Genomic DNA, 14,762 nt, shown 5'->3' on the forward strand with positions numbered 1-14,762 from the left:
GACATCTCCACAAATGCTATGGAATGGACACCACCAGTTACTCCCCCATAGCCCCGAAATTAGTTGTAACACTCTACTATTGAAAGCCGTTGGTGAGAGTAGCAGCACAAACAGCAACCTTTGACTAGTCAACAGACCATGCCACTAAAGAAATATACTAATGTATACTTACACCACATGCATGAGCACTTTTCTCTAATTACTTATGTACATTGTCCTCGTGTTGGATTGTACCTAGCGGCCAGCGAAGTAACTTCAGCGGTTCTCCAATAAATTTTGTGTTGCATTTGATCAAATGTTTTCAATAGCCTTTTCATGTCTTTTCATATGTAACACAACACGTATTTATCCATTTCGTCACTGCCACTAAGCAAGAGAGCTATTTTTGTAGCAATTAATAACCTTTTGTAGTATTGCATGCTATATAACTATCACTTTCTTATACTACACCTTTTGGGTAGCATACAAAGCTAACACACTTGCATTTGTTGCAGTTACTTTTATAAATGAGTATATGAACTAAGGCATTACAACGTAGATAGGTTCTTTAATTTGCAAAGCTCAAACCAACAATAGTATTCTACTTTGGCAGACACTGTCTGTTATATCTCCTTCTTCAGAAGACTATTTCCGAACTACCATGAAATTTTCACAACAGTAGTGTCCCTATATATCTGTTCTCCTCAGTTCACGTGTATATCCTCCTTTCTTGGTCTGCATATCCTACTCATTACACAGTTTATATATAAGGGTGCAGTGTCCTGTTTATCATTCTACAACTGTCTATTCTCCTCTTTACTGATGTGTTCTAAGTAGCACTCACTCCTGCTTTATCACAAATTCATACCCTCTTGACTGTTTTTTTTTCTCCATGTATCAAGTATTCCCCTACACTCCATTAACAGTGACCAAGTCTGGGTCATGATGTATCTTCAAGATCTCTTTTGGGGTATAATCTGGAATCTGGATTTTAGCATGTCATGCAATGATAATTTAGAAGTTCTCGTTCTTCCTGTTCCTCTTTTCCTCAATAGAATACCACTAACATCTATATCATACCTTCCATTCATTTATCACACATTCATATCAACTACATAAAATTATCAAGGTACATGTTTCATTATATGAGCAATGGGCGTATGATAGTGAAAAAAAACGTCAAAAGATGAACAGATCATTATATAGACATAGATAGTAATATAATGACCAACTGGATCCTCATAGGACTCTATGCTATGAACATTTTGATCATAGCTACATTTTGAATTCCATTTTACTTACTGTTTGATGAATCTACAAGAAACACTGTTTTTGCATGGGGAACGCCAGCCACCTGATGTGGACCTCCTTGTCTGTAAAAAACCTTGATAGTTTGTTTCTTTGTATTAGAACTATGATGCTAAGCTTTGGCTAAAACAATATCATTCACCTCGAAATTTACCATTGCAGCATGACTATTATGCTCCTTCACTCTAATTTGAACACTTTTCTTTAATTCCATTTCCAAATACACTCCTGGAAATGGAAAAAAGAACACATTGACACCGGTGTGTCAGACCCACCATACTTGCTCCGGACACTGCGAGAGGGCTGTACAAGCAATGATCACACGCACGGCACAGCGGACACACCAGGAACCGCGGTGTTGGCCGTCGAATGGCGCTAGCTGCGCAGCATTTGTGCACCGCCGCCGTCAGTGTCAGCCAGTTTGTCGTGGCATACGGAGCTCCATCGCAGTCTTTAACACTGGTAGCATGCCGCGACAGCGTGGACGTGAACCGTATGTGCAGTTGACGGACTTTGAGCGAGGGCGTATAGTGGGCATGCGGGAGGCCGGGTGGACGTACCGCCGAATTGCTCAACACGTGGGGCGTGAGGTCTCCACAGTACATCGATGTTGTCGCCAGTGGTCGGCGGAAGGTGCACGTGCCCGTCGACCTGGGACCGGACCGCAGCGACGCACGGATGCACGCCAAGACCGTAGGATCCTACGCAGTGCCGTAGGGGACCGCACCGCCACTTCCCAGCAAATTAGGGACACTGTTGCTCCTGGGGTATCGGCGAGGACCATTTGCAACCGTCTCCATGAAGCTGGGCTACGGTCCCGCACACCGTTAGGCCGTCTTCCGCTCACGCCCCAACATCGTGCAGCCCGCCTCCAGTGGTGTCGGGACAGGCGTGAATGGAGGGACGAATGGAGACGTGTCGTCTTCAGCGATGAGAGTCGCTTCTGCCTTGGTGCCAATGATGGTCGTATGCGTGTTTGGCGCCGTGCAGGTGAGCGCCACAATCAGGACTGCATACGACCGAGGCACACAGGGCCAACACCTGGCATCATGGTGTGGGGAGCGATCTCCTACACTGGCCGTACACCACTGGTGATCGTCGAGGGGACACAATAGTGCACGGTACATCCAAACCGTCATCGAACCCATCGTTCTACCATTCCTAGACCGGCAAGGGAACTTGCTGTTCCAACAGGACAATGCACGTCCGCATGTATCCCGTGCCACCCAACGTGCTCTAGAAGGTGTAAGTCAACTACCCTGGCCAGCAAGATCTCCGGATCTGTCCCCCATTGAGCATGTTTGGGACTGGATGAAGCGTCGTCTCACGCGGTCTGCACGTCCAGCACGAACGCTGGTCCAACTGAGGCGCCAGGTGGAAATGGCATGGCAAGCCGTTCCACAGGACTACATCCAGCATCTCTACGATCGTCTCCATGGGAGAATAGCAGCCTGCATTGCTGCGAAAGGTGGATATACACTGCACTAGTGCCGACATTGTGCGTGCTCTGTTGCCTGTGTCTATGTGCCTGTGGTTCTGTCAGTGTGATCATGTGATGTATCTGACCCCAGGAATGTGTCAATAAAGTTTCCCCTTCCTGGGACAATGAATTCACGGTGTTCTTATTTCAATTTCCAGGAGTGTAAGTATGATTATGAGCTTTGTGTAACATTAGTCAGTCATCTTCAAATCTGTCATTGCAGCGTAACTATTATGTTCTTTTACTCTAATTTCATTACTTTTCTTTACTTACTTTTCCACATATTTATGCGTATTGTCCTTGTAGCTATCGGTATAACTTAAACAACGCTTCTCCAATAAATTATATGTTTACCACTCCCACTGGTAAAAGAACAATAGACAAACGAGGTAACTCGTGTAATATCACTTGGTACTCGGGAATTGTTTAAGCCCATTTAGTATGTTTATGTCAGCAATACTTTCTACAAAGTCCTCACAACTTCATTAACTGTAATGAAGTCTTCGACTGAAGATGGTATTTTGAAGTAGTACTATGGTGTAATGCTTCCCATGCTAAGAGTGTCTTAAAATTATTGCTTACAAATTGTGTACCATTACCTGCAATTAAACATCTTAGTTCCCCTATACCTGCAAAATATTCTTCTAAACGATTAAAACACTGTAGCTGCATTTGCTGTTTTAATGGGATATAGTTTCAAGTCTTATGACCAACATAAAGTTGCTACAAAAATACTCTACGTCTGGGTGAAGGTCCAAATAGATCAGTGGCTGTTAAGGTATTTAATTCCTTTGGCACTATTGGAAATTCAAAGCATTACTACAGTCTTTAACTCAGTGATGTAAGTCACAAGTACATAATTTTCCCTTCAGCTTCCACTTAAATTTCTAAAATAATAAAATTTTGCTATATTCTTCATACACTTATATATTTCAAAGAGTGTATAGCTTTCGTTTAAATATCACACTAGGTGAAACTTCCTGAGAGATTAAAACTGTGTGCCGGACCGAGACTCAAACTCGGGACCTTTGCCTTTCCCGGACAAGTGCTATACCAACTGAGCTACCCAAGCACAACTCACGACCCGTCCTCACAGCTTCAATTCTGCCAGTACCTCGTCTCCTACCTTTCAAATTTCACAGAAGTTCTTCTGCAAAGAGTGCACATTCTGCTGCAGAGTGAAAATCTCATTCTGGAAACATCCCCCAGGCTGTGGCTAAGCCATGTCTCCGCAATATCCTTTCTTCCAGGAGTGCTAGTTCTGCAAGGTTCGCAGAAGAGCTTCTGTGAAGTTTGTAAGGTAGAAGACGAGGTACTGGCAGAATTGATGCTGTGATGACGGGTCGTGAGTCGTGCTTGAGTACCTCAGTTGGTACAGCACTTGCCCGCGAAAGGCAGAGGTCCCGAGTTCGAGTCTCGGCCTGCCACACAGTTTTAATCTGTCAGGAAGTTTCATATCAGCGCACACTCCTCATTCTGGAACCATACTAGGTCATTAACAGCTGTTGTAGCGGGGTGTATTTCCAACTACTTGATGAATCATCAATTCTCCAAAATAAAACAACACAACAACAATTTATACTTATCTTTTTGGTTAATGTTAACCTGGTTCCAACACATTACAATAGGAGCAAAATGTTTGTAAGATCATAAGTTGTCTCTTATTTCTTGTGCTACCTGTGCGACATTATTGTTACAATAACTTACCTAAGCAAAATTTACTCTAATGTTGGTACCAGGCCCTACAGATCTTACTTTCTACTAATAAAAGTACTTCTCACTGTGACAGTCATCATACGTTGGTAATGTAGGCTTCCCATCACAAGTCACTTTAGCATAGTTATGTGTAATAGCCCAAAAGTTAACTGCAAACTGAACAGAAAACCAGACAGTAGTTACAGGAATTGAAGTACATGTAAGCGAGACAACGATTGAAGACGGAATGAGGGCTGTAATGCGTCCCCATGTTACTCAGTCTGTACACTGATCAACTGCTAAAGGAAATCAAAGTGCAATTTGGAGTTGGAACTAAAATTCAGGGAGAAGAAAAGAAATGATGTTGTTTTCCAATGACATTATGATTCTGTCAGAGGTGGCACAGGCCTTCAAAGATCAGCTGAATAGTATTGTTACTGCCCTGAAAATTTATACTGACGCTTTCTATACAAATGGGAAAACATTGTTTCCAAAAGTCTCTAAAAGTTCTTAACAGATTTACTTCAGATTTTTTCATGACACTCTAATAAACATTGGAATGTACGTAGACTAATATTTTTTATGTAACAAAATTAAAACTGAGTGTGAGATAGAAAAGGCCGTGCTGTGCTGTGGAAATGTGCATATGCTTTCTAGCAGTTGGATTCAAAATGTTGTTGTTGTTGTTGTTGTTGTTGTTGTTGTGGTCTTCAGTCCAGAGACTGGTTTGATGCAGTTCTCCATCATACTCTATCCTGTGCAAGCTTCTTCATCTCCAAGTGACTTCTGCAATATACAACCTTCTGAATCTGCGTGGTATATACATCTCTTGGTGCCACTCTACGATTTTTATCCTCCACGCTGCCCTCCAATACTAAACTGAAGACCCCTTGATGCCCCAGAACATGTCCTACCTATCGATTCCTTTTTCTAGTCAAGCTGTGCTACAAATTCCTCTTCTCCCCAAATTCTATTCAGTAGCTCCTCATTAGTTATGTGATCTACCCATCTAATCTTCAGCATTTTTCTGTAGCACCACATTTTCGAAAACTTCTTTTCTCTTCCTGTCGTATTTATCGTCCATGTTTCACATTCCATACAAATACACTCCTGGAAATGGAAAAAAGAACACATTGACACCGGTGTGTCAGACCCACCATACTTGCTCTGGACACTGCGAGAGGGCTGTACAAGCAATGATCACACGCACGGCACAGCGGACACACCAGGAACCGCGGTGTTGGCCGTCGAATGGCGCTAGCTGCGCAGCATTTGTGCACCGCCGCCGTCAGTGTCAGCCAGTTTGCCATGGCATACGGAGCTCCATCGCAGTCTTTAACACTGGTAGCATGCCGCGACAGCGTGGACGTGAACCGTATGTGCAGTTGACGGACTTTGAGCGAGGGCGTATAGTGGGCATGCGGGAGGCCGGGTGGACGTACCGCCGAATTGCTCAACACGTGGGGCGTGAGGTCTCCACAGTACATCGATGTTGCCGCCAGTGGTCGGCGGAAGGTGCACGTGCCCGTCGACCTGGGACCTGACCGCAGCGACGCACGGATGCACGCCAAGACCGTAGGATCCTACGCAGTGCCGTAGGGGACCGCACCGCCACTTCACAGCAAATTAGGGACACTGTTGCTCCTGGGGTATCGGCGAGGACCATTCGCAACCGTCTCCATGAAGCTGGGCTACGGTCCCGCACACCGGTAGGCCGTCTTCCGCTCACGCCCCAACATCGTGCAGCCCGCCTCCAGTGGTGTCGCGACAGGCGTGAATGGAGGGACGAATGGAGACGTGTCGTCTTCAGCGATGAGAGTCGCTTCTGCCTTGGTGCCAATGATGGTCGTATGCGTGTTTGGCGCCGTGCAGGTGAGCGCCACAATCAGGACTGCATACGACCGAGGCACACAGGGCCAACACCCGGCATCATGGTGTGGGGAGCGATCTCCTACACTGGCCGTACACCACTGGTGATCGTCGAGGGGACACTGAATAGTGCACGGTACATCCAAACCGTCATCGAACCCATCGTTCTACCATTCCTAGACCGGCAAGGGAACTTGCTGTTCCAACAGGACAATGCACGTCCGCATGTATCCCGTGCCACCCAACGTGCTCTGGAAGGTGTAAGTCAACTACCCTGGCCAGCAAGATCTCCGGATCTGTCCCCCATTGAGCATGTTTGGGACTGTATGAAGCGTCGTCTCACGCGGTCTGCACGTCCAGCACGAACGCTGGTCCAACTGAGGCGCCAGGTGGAAATGGCATGGCAAGCCGTTCCACAGGACTACATCCAGCATCTCTACGATCGTCTCCATGGGAGAATAGCAGCCTGCATTGCTGCGAAAGGTGGATATACACTGTACTAGTGCCGACATTGTGCATGCTCTGTTGCCTGTGTCTATGTGCCTGTGGTTCTGTCAGTGTGATCATGTGATGTATCTGACCCCAGGAATGTGTCAATAAAGTTTCCCCTTCCTGGGACAATGAATTCACGGTGTTCTTATTTCAATTTCCAGGAGTGTATTTTCAGAAAATACTTCCTGTACTCAATGTTAACAAATTTCTCTTCTTCAGAAACACATTTCTTGCCATTGTCAGTCTACATTTTATACCCTCTCTACTTCGAACATCATCAGTTATTTTGCTCCCCAAATAGCAAAACTCGTCTACTACTTTAAGTGTTTCATTTCCTAATATAATTCCCTCAGCATCATCTGATTAAATTTGTCTACATCCCAGTACCCGCGTTTTGCTTTTGTTGATGTTCATGTTATGTCGTTTTTTAACACACTGTCCATTCCGTTCAACTGCTCTTCCAGGTCCTTTGCTGACACAATTACAATGTCATAGGCAGACCGCAAAGTTTTTATTTCTTCTTCATGCAATGAATTTCCTACTCCAATTTTTATCTTCCTTTACTGCTTGCTAAATATACAGAATGAATAACATCGGTGATAGGCTACAACCCTGCCTCAATCCCTTCCCAGCCACTGTTTCCCTTTAATGACCCTCGACTCTTATAACTGCCATCTGGTTTCTGCATAAACTGTAAATAGCCATTCGTTCCCTTTATTTGACCCCTACCACCTTCAGAATTTGAAAGAGAGTATTCCAGTCAACATTGTCAACAGCTTTCTCTAAGTCTACAAATCCTAGAAACGTAGGTCTGCCTTTCCTTAATCTATCTTCTAAAATTAGTCGGAGGGTGAGTATCGCCTCACATGTTCCAACATTTTTACGGAATCCGACCTGATCTTCCCCAACGTCGACTTCTACCAGTTTTTTCATTCGTCTGTAAAGAATTCGTGTCAGAATTTTGCAGTCGTGGCTTACTACGCTGATAGGTAATTTTCACACCTGTCAACACCTGTTTTCTTTGGGATTGGAATTATTACATTCTGCTCAAAGTCTGAAGATATTTCACCTTTCTCATACATCTTGCTCACCAGTTTGTAGAGTTTTGTCAGAACTGGCTCTCCCAAGGCTTTCACTAGCTCTAATGGACTTTCAGTGCTCTGTCAAACTCTTCACGCAGTATCATATTTCCAATTTCATCTTCACTTACGTCCTCTTCCATTTTCATAATATTGCCTTCAATTACATTGCCCTTGTATAGACCCTCTATACACTCCTTCCACCTTTCTGCTTTCCCTTCTTTGCCTAGAACTGGTTTTCCATCTGAGCTTTTGATAGTTATACATATGGTTCTCTTTTCTGCAAAGGTCTCTTTAATTTTCCTGTGGGCAGTGATATATGCTTCTACATCCTTAGGCTTATCCTATAGCCATCCCTGCTTAGCCAATTTGCACTTACTGTCCATCTCATTTTTGAGACGTTTGTATCTCTTTTTGCCTGCTTCATTTACTGTTTTTTTATATTTTCTCCTTTCATCAATTAAATTCAGTATCTCTTCTGTTACCCAAGGGCTTCTCCTAGCCCTCGTCTTTTTACCTACTTGATCCTCTGCTGCCTTCATTATTTAATCTCTCAAAGCTACCCATTCTTCTTCTACTGTATTTCTTTCCCCCGTTCTTGTCAATGATTCCCCAATGCTCTCCCTGAAACTCTAAAATCTCTGGTTCTTTCAGTTTACCCAGGTCCCATCTCCTTAAATTCCCACCTTTTTGCAGTTTCTTCAGTTGTTATCTACAGTTCATAACCGATAGATTGTGGTTAGTGCACATCCGCCCATGGAAATATCTTACAATTTAAAATCTGGGTCCTAAATCACTGTCTTACCATGATATAATCTATCCGTAATTTTCCAGTGTCTCCAGGCCTCTTCCACGAATACAACCTTCTTTCATGATTCTTAAACCAAGTGTTAGCTATAATTAAGTTATGCTCTGAGCAAAATTGTACCAGTATGCTGCCTCTTCCATTCATTATTGCCAGTCCATATTCACCTACTACTTTTCCTTCTCTTCCTTTTCCTACTACCAAACTCCAGTCCGCTATTACTATTAAAGTTTCATCTCCCTTCACTATCTGATTAATTTCTTTTATCGCATCATACAGTTCTTCAATCTCTTCGTCATCTGCGGAGATTGTTGTCATGTAAACTTGTACTACTGTGGTAGGTGTGGGCTTCATGTCTATCTTGGCTACAGTAATGCGTACACTATGCTGTTCGTAGTAGCTGACCAGCGCTCCTATTTTTTGTTCATTATTCAACCTATTCCTGCATTACCACTGTTTGTTTTTGTATTTATAGCTCTGTATTCACCCGACCAGAAGTCTTGTTCCTCCTACCACCAAACTTCACTAATTACCAGTATATCTAACTTTAACGTATCCATTTCCCTTTCTAATTTGCTAACCTACCTACCCGATTAAGGGATCTGACATTCCATGCTCCGATCAGTTGAACGCCAGTTTTCCTTCTCCTGATAACGTCGCCCTCCTGAGTAGTCCCCGGACTGAGATTCGAATGGGGGACTATTTTACCTCCGGAATATTTTACCCAAGAGGACGCCATCATCATTTAACCATACAGTAAAGCTGCATGCCCTCGGAAAAAATTGCGGCTGTAGTTTCCCCTTGCTTTTAGCCGTTCGCAGTACCAGCACAGCAATGCCGTTTTGGTTAGTGTTACAAGGCCAGATCAGTCAGTCATCCAGTCTGCTGCCCTTGCAACTACTGAAGAGGCTGCTGCCCATCTTCAGAAACTACACGTTTGTTTGGTCTCTCAACAGATACCCCCTCCGTTGTGGTACGGCTATCTATATCACTGGAGCACGCAATCCTCCCCACCTACGGCAAGGTCCACGGTCCATGCGGGGCAAGGGGGGTAGGGGGGTGGGGTGGGGAGGGGGAATAAAAATAATAATAATAATGGTTGGGTATTTAAACCATTAGACAAAATGTTTGTTCCATACACATTAAAGTTTTATACGCAACAATGTCTTATATTGTGTACAGTGGGAAAGTATGGTTTGTATATTATTATCCAGTTTAAATTGCCCAAAAATTTGTAATGCTACCTGTTCAGAGATCTAAAACTACAGGAAATAGTGTCACTGAGGCTACAATACTCACAGATCCAGCAGCTGGAGGGGTGTGTCTCATACCTTGTATTCCAATGGTCCCAACCGATCTATGCATTCAGTTTAAGCTAATCTTGGTTTCGTTTGCAGCAACAGTAAAGAAGGCTCAAGGTCGGACATGCAAATGCGTTGGAACTGATTTACGATCAGAGTATTTTACTACTGTCGGTTGTGTGTGTCCTTTCAATAACTCTTACTACACAGCATTCTAAAAACTAAAACTCGATTCTATACTGTTAGAACGTGGGCTATATATTTTTTAAAGAGAAATCGACAACAACAGTGTTTATAACACTAGATATTCTGTGAAAATGAGCTATTTTGTTTTCTACCTCAGAGTCAGTTTTAACTAGGGTAGCAGGATATTTAAATAATCAGACATATTGGTCACATGGTCCTTTTTATGTTGCCCATTTGGGAACTCACAGTTTAGAAAACCAATTCATACTCTTATCACGCAATATTCAAAAACCGAAAAATTTTCCATATTCCGAAGTTTTGTAATTACACTGTGCACAAAAAATTAAAAAAAACTTAAAGACAATAAAAACCAAACATGAAAACAATGGAGTCTTTATTAATCATGTTCTATACGATTTATTATAATTTCGAGTTCCATTCCTTCAAAGTGGGCGAAGTCACAATAGGAAACCAAACTTTGCGTCCGGACACAAGTCCCAAGGATACCTCAGTTTCAGATGTATATCCAATTCCTGTACATATTTGACATTTGCACAGCTTTGCTGGATTTGCTAGTACGTTAGAAGATGAAATTTAACAAATTTAAAGCAAGATTAGTGGAATGTAGTCGAATTAAAGAAGGTAATGCAATTTTTCTTAGGAAATAGGCACTAACAGTAGTAAATGAAAGCTAACTGTGGATGGCCGAAGTAGAAAGGAAGACATTAAATACAGACCGGTAACAGCAGGAAAAGTACTCTTTTAAAAAGAGAAATTTTTTGCATGTAGTATAAATGCTCTCCGAAAATATTTATCGAGACTATAACCTTGAATGGAAGTGAAATGTTGACGAGAAACAGAATAGACATGAACAGAACAGAAGCTTTTGAAATGTGGCGCTGAATCCTGAAGATTAAGTAGATATATTGGACAGCTGATGAACACGCATTATATCAAATTAGGGAGAAAAAAGGATTATGCCACTTGCGTGATTAGAAGAATGGATCGTTTGATAACACATGTCATGACGCGTCGAGTAATAGTCTAATTGGTAATGGAGAGGGTTGGGGGCAAATGCTGTAGAGGATATGAGTACAACAAGGAGGCTCAAATGGCTGTGGGTTGCACAGTTTACGCAGAGATGGAGGCTTGCACAAGATACATTTTCATTGAGAACTGTTTCAAGTCTTTTTTCGGACATAAAACTTCAATAACAAGTTACGTAGAAAGAAGTTAACTTGTGCGGAGAACAGAGTAATAATACTGTTACCAGAATGTGTCTGAATTGTGTGTTACGCCTTAGAATACGTTGTGATGCTTTCAAAAAAGGATTTCGTTCTTGTATTTATGCTTTTGTGTTTTTTTTTCTTTCAGATCTTCATACATTCCAATCTGGAGTCCCTTTATAAGCACGTCCCCAAGAAGATCTTACCAGAAGAATACGGAGGAGAAGCTGGGCCTATAGAAAAATTGGAAAGTAAGTGCAAAACATTGCCAGTTAGCGACACTTACGTCATTCTCAAAGTGAATAAAGAAGTAATTTCCTTATGTATCTTTTTATTATCGTATCTACCGACTTAAAAAAAATGTGAAGTATCCTAGAGTTTAAATTTACGACGTTGCGCCTTACTCGGAAACTTCTTGAGATACTCTCTGTACAATAGCAATATCCATCCAGGATTTTCATTTGCTCCAAATAGCGCTGATCCCTGTATAAATTACACACGTGAGGGGAAGGGCACAAGTACTCGTGTAACCAAATAAAGTGATTAGTCTTCCTTGCAGTAAAGGCACACATCTCTCAGTCCCAGTTGCCGAGGTTATTTACAGACAGTTTCCATACTACTAGTTCGTTTGTCTACAGATAATTACTAAGGTTGCCTCCGTGCTATGTGTGTAGCATTAATATCCACCACAGCAGAGATCCTATGTTAGATTCCTGGTGACTACTACGGAGTTTTCTAATTCACAGAGAACGGAAAATGTTCAAAATGTGTGTGGAATCTTATGGGACTTAACAGCTAAGGTCATCCGTCCCTAACCTTACACACTACTTAACCTAAATTATACTAAGGAGAAATACACACACCCATGCCCGAGGGAGGACTCGAACCTACGCCGAGATCAGCCGCACAGTCCATGACTACAGAGAATGGAGTTCAAATGAAAATCTTGTGGACATTATACGCAGAAAGAAAGGCACAAAAGCCGACGAAGTGGTTTTTATAGGCCTGGATATTCAGCATGATGGAGTACCATCCATGAATAGTTCGACGGACACTCCATGGACGCCAGGCTGCAGCCTGGGCCGTGAGGTCACCTGATCCCTGTCCTACTGAGCCCATCTGGGCTGACGTAGATAGTAATAAGCGCCCTTCCTCCTTCCTCCAATAAGTTTGCAACTTACGTACCTACTTTCCACAATAGCTAATGTACCTATCCGGCGTCAAACGTTTCTGTTTCAATTAGACACCTCTGTTATATTTCTTCTATGAAATGGATAAGGCTGTTTTATTGCCATTACATACACGAGGATAGAGAATAGTTCATAAAGACGGGAGTTTTCTGAAGCTCTTTCTCTACATTGTTTTGAGTCACAGTTCATTACAGCGGTCGCCACTCCGTAAGCAGACACGTTGTTTTAAAGTAACAAGTTGTCAGCGTACAATTTATTGATTTACAGAGAGTGAGTAGTGGAATGAAATGGAAACCACTTTGTAGCTTCCTTCTTTTAACACTACAGTAATATGATTTAATCTCCGTGTCAGTTCTTACACATAACTGCCAAAATATTTTATTAGCGAGCATAAATTTATCATGTGATATTTAGATATGATGGTTTGGTTTGTGTTACCTCATATTAACGTACAATTCGTTGCACACTTACGTATCAACCACAACCACGCTTTTACTGCCATTGAAAGAATAGAATCTATAGATGTACAACAATTGAACATCAAATTGCCAGCAACATGAAATTAAATGAATGATTGAAAGACGACGAAACGGAATTCTACTTTGGAAATCATATTAATGATACCTATTACAAATTACTAATTGGAATTTAAGAAGTTACTTATTTTAATTAACTTACGGAACTTTATAGATGAAGTGCAAAATGATATTAAACATACACTGATTACAAGTATGTGGAACGTAACAGAAATCTCCCTTGAACGTATATTTATCACTGGTTCTTGTCCTGTTGCAGTTTAAATGGAAGAAAACACGTTTCCTTGATATTTGGCTAAAGAGTGGTAAGAGGCGAACATTAATAATGATTCGATTGAATTAATATTATCCCAGTTACGAGCGTTGTAGTCACAAAGTGGACTTTACTGCAAGTCTGCATAACATGTAGCTCAGCCTTTGCTCCCTTACCTGAAGTGCCTCCCCTAACTACAGCTATTAACCGTAGATGATTTTAAAAAGTCACTGAACAAGAACCAATCATCATACAACAGTTATATTAGTTATTCCTGAAATGAATCAAACTATCTGCACTGAGCGGCTGGCATATTTACAGTATACAAGGTAAATAGTAACAGAGCTAGGATTGTAGCTTGAGACAGTCTACTGGTCAGGGTCTTCCGCTCACGAGTGGTGTTGCCTATAATTACCTGGAATGGTAACAACGTAAAAGAGTTTACACAAAAATATGGAATTTCATTTACAAGCGAACACGCATGTTATTTTTATTTAGAGGGTTCAGTGTAGTAGAAAGTAGCCCGTAACCTCCTTGAAGCTAATGGTTTCATATTCTTGCAAGTTGTTCTTTCTCAGCAGCACAGTTAATGGTTTCTCCCTTCCTGATGCCCTGTCTCCAACTGGCACATATACAGGGAGGTCCCGTAATAAAGTGGACTTGTAATAGAACACAAACTCAAGTACATATACAGGGTGGTCCATTGATAGTGACCGGGCCAAGTATCTCACCAAATAAGCGTCAAACGAGAAAACTACAAAGAACGAAACTTGTGTAGCTTGAAGGGGGAAAACAGATGTCGCTATGGTTGGGCCGCTAGATGGCGCTGTCATAGGTCAAACGGATATCAACTCCGTTTTTTTAAATACGAACCCTCATTTTTATTACATATTCGTGTAGTACGTAAGGAAATATGAATGTTGGACCACTTTTTTTCGCTTTGTGGTAGATGGCGCTGTAATAGTCACAAACATATGGCTCACAATTTTAGACGAACAGTTGATAACAGGTAGGTTTTCTAAATTAAAATACAGAACGTAGGTACGTTTGAACATTTTATTTCGGTTGTTCCAATGTGATACATGTACCTTTGTGAACTTATCATTTCTGAGAACGCATGCTGTTACAGCGTGATTACCTGTAAATACCACATTAATGCAATAAATGCTCAAAATGGTGTCCGTCATCCTCAATGCATTTGGCAATACGTGTAACGACATTCCTCTCAAAAGCGAGTAGTTCGCCTTCCGTAATGTTCGCATGTGCATTGACAATGCGCTTACCATGTTGTCAGGCGTTGTCGGTGGATCACGATGGCAAATATCCTTCAACTTTCCCCACAGAAAGAAATCCGGGGACGTCA

At 42.2% G+C, this 14,762-nt stretch overlaps 1 protein-coding gene across 3 annotated transcripts in view; it reads left to right on the forward strand.

Annotated features, from left to right (window-relative positions):
- Positions 1 to 14,762, forward strand: part of LOC126203922 (retinol-binding protein pinta-like) — a 176,392-nt gene that overhangs the window by 69,259 nt on the left and 92,371 nt on the right. For 2 of the 3 annotated variants that reach the window (XM_049938322.1, XM_049938321.1), the window contains exon 6: positions 11,569 to 11,671. The exons of the other annotated variant lie outside the window; for it this stretch is intronic. In XM_049938322.1, the coding sequence (XP_049794279.1) occupies positions 11,569 to 11,671 (103 nt within the window). The remainder of the gene's footprint in view (positions 1 to 11,568; positions 11,672 to 14,762) is intronic. 3 annotated transcript variants of the gene reach the window in all.

This window comes from Schistocerca nitens, chromosome 9 (assembly GCF_023898315.1).
Source record: "Schistocerca nitens isolate TAMUIC-IGC-003100 chromosome 9, iqSchNite1.1, whole genome shotgun sequence".
NCBI classification, from domain to species: domain Eukaryota; kingdom Metazoa; phylum Arthropoda; class Insecta; order Orthoptera; family Acrididae; genus Schistocerca; species Schistocerca nitens.